The following is a 7,799-nucleotide window of genomic DNA, read 5'->3' on the forward strand; positions in this document are numbered from 1 at the left end:
CAAATTTTTTATTTCTTCCTGATTAAGTTTTGAGAAACTATATGTTTCTAGGAATGTATTCATTTCTTATAGATTGTCTAATTTGTTGGCATATAATTTTTCATAATATTTTCTTATGATCCTTTCCATTTCTGTAGTGTTGGTTGTTATTTCTTCTCTTTCTGATTTTATTTGAGTCCTTTTTTTTTAAAATGAGTCTAGCTAACATTTTATCAATTTTGTGGATCTCCACAGAACCAGTTCCTGGTTTCATTGATCTGTTCTATTGTGGTTTTTTGTTTCTGTTTCATTTATTCTGCTCTAATATTTACTATTTCTTTCCTTCTATTGATTTTGGGTTTTGTTTGTTCTTGTTTTAGCTCTTTATGTATAAAAGTAGGATGTTTATTTGAGTTTTTTTTTTTTTTTTTTTTTGCTTATTGAGGTAAGCCTGTATTGCTATAAACTTCCCCCAGAGAACAGCTTTTACTGCATCCCAAGGATTTGGGACCATTATGTTATCATTTTCATTTGTGTCCATATTTTTTTATTTCCTCTTTGATTTCTTGGTTGACTCACTCATTATTTAGTAGCATGTTATTTAACGTCCATGTATTTGTGTTCTTTCTAGATTTTTTCTTGTGGTTGATTTCTAGTTTCATTGCATATGGTCAGAAAAGCATGCATGATATGACTTTGATCTTCTTTAATTTGTTAAGACTTGTTTTGTGGCCTAACATGTGATCTATTCTGGAGAATGTTCCATGTGCACTTGAAAGAATGTGTATTCCACTCTTATAAAATGGAATGTTCTGAATACATCTGTTGGGTCTGTCTGGTCCAATGTATCATTCAAAGCTACTATTTCCTTGTTGCTTTTCTATCTGATCTATCCATTGATACAAGTGGAGTGTTAAAGTCCCCTACTATTAGTTTATCACTATCAATTACTTCCTTCATTTTTGTTTATAGCTGCTTTATGTATTGGGGTGTTCCCATGTTGGTTCCATAAATATTTACAATTGTAATATGTTCTTGTTGGATTGTTCCCTATATGACTATGTAGTATCCTTTGTCTCTTGTATGGTCTCTTTTTTTAAGTCTATTTTGTCCAATATAAGTAATGCTACCCCAGCTTTTTCTTTACTTCCATTTGCATGATAAATGTTTTCTATCCCTTCACTTTCAAATTGCATGTGTCTTTAGGAATGAAATGAGTCTCTGGTATGCAACATATAGATGGGTCTTACTTGTTTATCCATTCAGTCACCCTATCTTTGGAGCATTTAGTCCATTTACATTAAAAGTAATTATTGATAGGTATGTACTTATTGTCATTTTTTAAATTATTTTATGGTTGTTTTTGTAGTTCTTCTTTGTTCCTTTCTTCTCTTACCCTCTTCTCTCATGGTTTGATGGCTTTCTTTGGTGATATACCTGGATTCTTCTCTTTATATTTTGCATATCTATTACTGGTTTTTGATTTGTGGTCATCATTATGTTATATATAACATAATGCATATGCAGTCTGTATTAAGTTGATATGTATTTATGCATATAGCAGTCTGTATTAAGTTGATGGTCTCTCAAGTTTGAACCCTAGATCTAAAAGCACTAAATTTTTACTTCCTTACCCCCAATATTTTAGGTATATAGTGTTAAACTTTACATCCTTTTATTTTGTGAATCCCCAGGCTGATTTTTATAGATATACTTATTTTTGCTGCTTTTGTGCTTTCTACTTTTCTTACTCCTGCTTATGGTCTTTCCTCTCCACTCAGAGAATCCCCTTTAATATTTCTTGTGAGGTTGGTTTAGAGGTGATGAATTTCTTTAACTTTTATTTGTCTAGGGAACTCTTTATCTCTCCTTCTATTCTGAATGATAGCCTTGCTTAATAGAGCATTCTTGGTTGCAGGGTTTTGTTTTTTTTTCTTGCAGCATTTTGACTATATCATGACACTCCCTTCTTGCCTGCAAAATCAACTCAAAGTCTTATGGGGTTTCCCTTATATGTAAATGTTTTCTTTTCTCTTGCTGCTTTTAAAATTCTCACTTTATCACTGTTTTTTGCCATTCTAATTATTATGTGGCTTGCTGTGTATCTCCTTGGGTTGGTTTTATTGGGAGCTCTCTGTGCCTCCTGGATCTGGAAGTCTTTCTCCTTCCTCCAATTAGGGAAGTTTTCAGCTATTATTTCTTCAAATAAATTTTCTGCCCCCTTTTCTCTCTCTTCTCCTTCTGGAATCCCTGTGATGCAAATATTATTATGCTTGATTGTGTTGCTGAGTTCTCTTAATCTATTCTCATTTTTTATTTTATTTTTTCTCTCCTGTTCAGCTTGATTGCTTTCCATTATTCTGTCTTCTAGGTCGCTGATCCATTCTTCTGGTTCCTCTGTTTTACTATTTTGTGCTCATTTTGCCAGCACACATACCTCTGTTCTACTATTAATTCCCCCTAGTGTATTTTTACTTTCAGTAATTTCTCAAGTCCAGTGAGTATCTTTATGACCATTACCTTAAATTCTCTATCAGGCATATTGCTCACCTCCATTTCATTGGCTCTCTTGCTATGATTTTGTCCTGTTCTTTCATTTGGGGCCCATTCCTCTGATCCTCATCTTATCTAACATCTATCTAAGACCATAAGCAGGAGTAAGAAAAGTAGAAAGCACAAAAGCAGCAAAAATAAGTATATCTATAAAAATCAGCCTGGGGATTCACAAGTGTCTGTTTCTATGTGTTAGGAAAGTCAGCTACATCTTCTGCTCTTGCAAGTAGTGGCCTTATGAAGAAGAGGTCCCATAGTGCTCTGCAGTGCAATGTTCCCTGTTCACCAGAACCTGGCACTTCAGGGGTGTCTCCTATATGTGTTGCATGTGCCTTACTATTATGGCTGAACTGCATTTGCTTTCAGTCTAGTCATCTGCAATGGCTCTCTCTGCCTGCTGTGGGCAGGGTTTGGTTCCTGTGTTGTTAACGGATCAGTATGGGGCTGTCTTGGGCTTGAGTTGGGTCAAACCATGCATCTGCCAGAGTTGCAGTCACATTGAACTGGAGGGCACTCTCCCTGTGTTGTCCCCTGAGAAGCTTTCATTGGTGGGTGGGGCCTGCAGTCAGACCAGAGATGTCTGCCCCTAGCCCACTGCTGGGGCCACAGTGGAACTTGTGTGTGTGGTTATCTTCCCCTCTCCCCAGGGCAGGAGTCACTTTGTAGTGCTGCTGGCCACTGTCAGTGCTGTTTGCACACTGCCAAGCTTGTGGCAGTGTTTTGAATGGGCTCCAGCCAAAAGTATATTGGAGAAGGCAGATCCGCAGCATGTGGGGTTGGGGCATGCAGGGTTAGCAAAATTTGCATAGATCTGCTCTGGGAGAGGACCTGTAGCCACATTTGAGGACTGCCAAGGGCAGGTTGGAGAGGTCAGTTCTGAGGAGAGCAGGGGGGTGGGGCACGCTGTTAGCATACCAGGTAGAGAGTGTTCATGTTGGTTCCCTAGGTGTCCATTTATCTAGGCTGGAGGGCAGGAGAGGGAAATGGCACCACCAGCTCTTTTATTCTTGGAGAAGTCTCCTAATGATCTCTGCTCCTCCAGCAAATGTTCTGAGATTAGTAAATAAATCTTCCAGTAAGCCCCATGCATTTTTCAAACTGCTGCTTCTATTCTATATCTCCAAGAAACTGTTTATTGGCCTGTCTCCTTAAGGGTGGGAACTCAGTTCCTACCACCCTTTGGCTCTCCCAGAGCTGAGCCTGTTAATTTTTAAAGTTCCAGGTGTTAAGCCTCACTGACTGTAAAAATTTGTAAAGTTAAGCCCCTCTGGTTTAAAGCCAAATGTGGAGAATCATCTTCTGAGTTCAAATCCCCCCTGCCTAGAGTACCTGGTGTAGGGTCTGCTCCTCTGCCTTATTCATGCATGCAGCTTTCTGCTCTCCTGAAGACAGTCTCACATGTCAGTTTAGTTCTTCTTTGTCCTTCCAATCATTTTTGATATACTCTCTTCTCTATGATTAACCATGGAGAGTCTGTTCTGCCAGGCTTTGGGTCATTTTCTAGGCTATTTACACTGATGTGGGTGTTATGTAGGTGTATCCATGGGATACGGTGAGTTTATAACCCACCATCTCCCCTAGAAGTCAAATGGGTGATCAATTTGACTATGAGTAAAAATTCATGGCAAACTCTGGTACCAAAATTTTAGGTGTTCTATTGACCCATGACACTTTTTCTCACTTAGCTTCTTGAAATTCTTTGGAAATATTGCATTCTTAAAGGGTGGTCTGTTTAGAATGGGAAAGGGAAGCAGCCACAGTTATAGAAAAATAACTTAGCCTCTAAAATAAATGTATCACAGGCAGCTGAGCTAGTGAGACATTTGAAATGGAATCACATGGAATATTAAGACACTGACAGCTGGAGAGGATGCTTGAGCCCTTTGAAGACAGTTCTCCAAAGCAGATCATTTTGTTCCCAGCACTTTTCTCAGAAATGCAAAGAGCATCTTATGAAACAGAACTCATACTGCCAGTTATCCCTCAAAATGGAAGAACTTAGAAGAATGATGGTGCCTACTGTGATAAACTGCAGAGGAATCTTTACCTTACATAGACTTTCAGTTGCCATGCTTTTTTTATATTATTCCTCAGGCTTATTCATCTGCTTCAACTATGTCCCTGGGACATTTCTATTAAATGTCTAAATATAATATAACATGATAAAACTTGGGAATTTAAAAATATTTTTTATTTTGGAATAATTTTAAATTAATAGAAAAGTTGCATAAACAGTAGAGAGAGTTCCTATATACTCCTCACTTTGTTTCTCCATTAATATCCTACCTTACCATGATGCATTTGTCAAAGCAAAGAAAAAGGCATTAGTACATTACTACTAACTAAACTCTATCCCTTATTGGATTTCTCCAGTTTTTCCATTAAAGTCCTCTTTCTGGTCTAGGATTCAATGCAGAATACCATATTGTATTTAGTTGTCATGTCTCCCCAGTCTCCTCTGGTCTATGACAGTTTCCCACTCTTTCCTTATTTTTCATGACCTCAAGGGTATTAAGGAGTACTGGTCAGGTATCCTGTAGAATGTTCCCAATCCGGATTTGTCTGATATTGTATCACAATTAGACTGTAGTTATGTGTTTGGGGGGAAAATCAGTTCTTCTCATCACAACATATCAGGGGGCACATGGTAACTGCATTACATCTCTGTTGATGAAAGTTCTAGAAAATCATTGCCCATAATTTCTATGGTTGTTTATGTTCTGTCTATCCTAATGTTTCCTTTGTAGTTACAACACCAGTGTTCCAAAGGAGAGAGTGATGAAGCTGACGAAGATGGTGCTTGTACTGGTGGCGGTCTTTATCCTAAGCGCTGCCCCCTATCACGTGATACAACTGGTGAACTTACAGATGGAGCAGCCCACGCTGGCCTTCCACGTAGGCTATTATCTCTCCATCTGTTTCAGCTATGCCAGCAGCAGCATTAACCCTTTTCTCTACATCGTGCTGAGTGGGAATTTCCGGAAACGCTTGCCTCAAGTGCAAAGGAGAGTGACTGACAGGGAAATCAACAATATAGAAAATATCTTGAAATCAAGCTTTTAGGAGAGTACATGAATCACCAAAAGTCTAGATAGACTTGTCTATGTTATTGGTATTATTAGAAAGCGCAGGTTAAACAGTATGCTTGTGTCCATCCTTCCTGTGTCCTTGTGATGCTTAGTAGCATGGAACGGAAGTGCAACCATTCAAATGCAATGAGTTTAATATGCTAACTTTAGTAAGATGTAAAATATTTGTCTGCATTGGGAGTAAGGAATGGAATAGTCTAAGATACCTGAGCTCCATGGTTGTGGATGTTATTTCAGCATATTATAAACTAGTCACTGATAAAAAGGCCATCCATGACTATTAACTGAAAACTCACCAAGGAAATCTGGCCTTGCTGGCCACACTTTGCTCACTGCAACAGTGCTCTTAAGGTTCCTAGGAGGGGAACACCTTACAATGAGGTCTGAAATTTGTCCATTTTTTATCTATAAAATTTCATATGGTCCAATCTAATGCCTTCGATAATCAGCTCCACCTGTTAGCATAACAGTTACCATGTACTGAACATATGCAATATGTAAGATCACATGTAACAAACCTATGAGGTACATATTACCTCAATTTACTTAGCCTCAGAAAGGTTAAGTGATAGCTTGATGCTGCACGGCTACATAAGAGCTGGGCTAAAATCCAGGTCTGCCCGTTTCTGTCCTTTGAAAGCACCACTTTGGCAACCTGTAACTATCATTCTGGAGACAGTCAACAATGTGGAGGGCTTTGCTTTCTTCTACAGCCCCCTAAGGAAATAATTATTATCTGTAAGAAATTAGTTGATGGTTTAGTATATTTTGCGTTAGCTTTGTTCTCATGCTTATGAATTGTAGAAACCAGCATCTGCATTTTAATAATAGCATTCTTCAGGATGTTAAGCATACACTCAAGATACACTCTCTTTAGGTACAGTATGTGTTTGTTCCAGGGTACAAAAGTAATACCCCTTAAATTTGTAGATGTTCATTATATCTATCTCTTCCTCTTTGGGCTTATATAAAACATGCACTTTGTATAGAAAGAAAAGAAAGAAATGCTTCTAAAGCCTGTATTTTCAACAAAGGTAAACACTGTTATTTTGTTTGTGGATGAAATCTATAAACCCACTTCCTTCATGTAAATCATAAAATCACTTGCTCCATGGATGTCTTAAACTGATTTTTAATCTACCCTTTACAGAAAAGAGTCACAGACCAGCTTTTTTAACAACCTAATGTCCATTTTTTTATATCTCAATTGTCAAGACACATGACTTTTAACCCAATGTATTTGGTTCTAGATCTTCTAAAGACCACTTTGAAACAAGGTAATATATAAACACATATCTGGGTTAAAGGTCATATAAACAACATGAGACTGATGTAGGTCACATCTGAGATATTTTAGTTCTGTAACTGAGCTCTACAGAGCTACACCCAGAGCCTAGGTGCTCCTTTACAATGTCAGAAGAAGCTGGGTCATGGCTACAGTCCAGCGACCTTCCTTCTCACTTCCCTAAGGTGCAATAGTCAGGGTTCAGTGAGTAACCCTGACATCTGAAGACCCAACACCATGGGTCATACACAGATGTTGTCACTTGGTAATTGAAAAACAGTTGAAGAGTTTACCTCCACTGTCTTTTTTAATACAGAAAATATTATGAATTTAAAGATATAAATGATTTTAAACCAACAGACATTTTTCTAATAGCATTTCCAATAGGCCTCAAATAATTCCAATATGTAAATTGGTCAGTGATTTGTTTTAATTTATATGTATTAAGAGTTGTAAAGAACTTTAACATTTAATCGAAGTACAAAATAAAAAGGGTGGCTATTAAATTCATTTCTGTGCCTTTATACAGTTTTTCTATACATAAGTGGATACACACACACAAACACACACACACATGCAAATTTGCTGAAGTGGTCTGATAGAGATTCTCTGTTTTGTATTTTTGCCCATGATATGTGTACATGTTTACTTTCAAGACAAGTTGATGATCAGTTTCCCATATCTAATTAATACTTGGGTATTTGTCATTACTTACAATCATAACTATATGCTTATTCAATTTTAGGTACCTCATTTAAATTTTGACCAATTAATATAAATCAATGAATAATGCTTACATATTTATTTACTTCTGGCTTGTAGCTTGTATTCTCAAGGCTTTCTTATATAAAGGATTTCATATTTCCTTAATATAGTTTATCCTTAGCAAAGCA

The 7,799-nt window shown here is 37.3% G+C and overlaps 1 protein-coding gene across 4 annotated transcripts in view; it reads left to right on the forward strand.

The window, feature by feature from the left end:
- Nucleotides 1–7,497, forward strand: part of MCHR2 (melanin concentrating hormone receptor 2) — a 54,875-nt gene extending 47,378 nt beyond the window's left edge. For 3 of the 4 annotated variants that reach the window (XM_032408173.1, XM_032408172.1, XM_032408174.1), the window contains one exon: nucleotides 5,280–5,595. In XM_032408173.1, coding sequence (XP_032264064.1) covers nucleotides 5,280–5,595 — 316 coding nt within the window. Of the gene's footprint in view, nucleotides 1–5,279 lie in introns of all 4 variants that reach the window. The other variant, XM_032408171.1, reaches the window with a different exon arrangement.
- The last annotated feature ends 302 nt before the right edge of the window (nucleotides 7,498–7,799 follow it).

The sequence above is a fragment of the Phoca vitulina genome, unplaced genomic scaffold (genome assembly GCF_004348235.1).
Source record: "Phoca vitulina isolate PV1807 unplaced genomic scaffold, GSC_HSeal_1.0 scaffold9, whole genome shotgun sequence".
Taxonomy (NCBI): domain Eukaryota; kingdom Metazoa; phylum Chordata; class Mammalia; order Carnivora; family Phocidae; genus Phoca; species Phoca vitulina.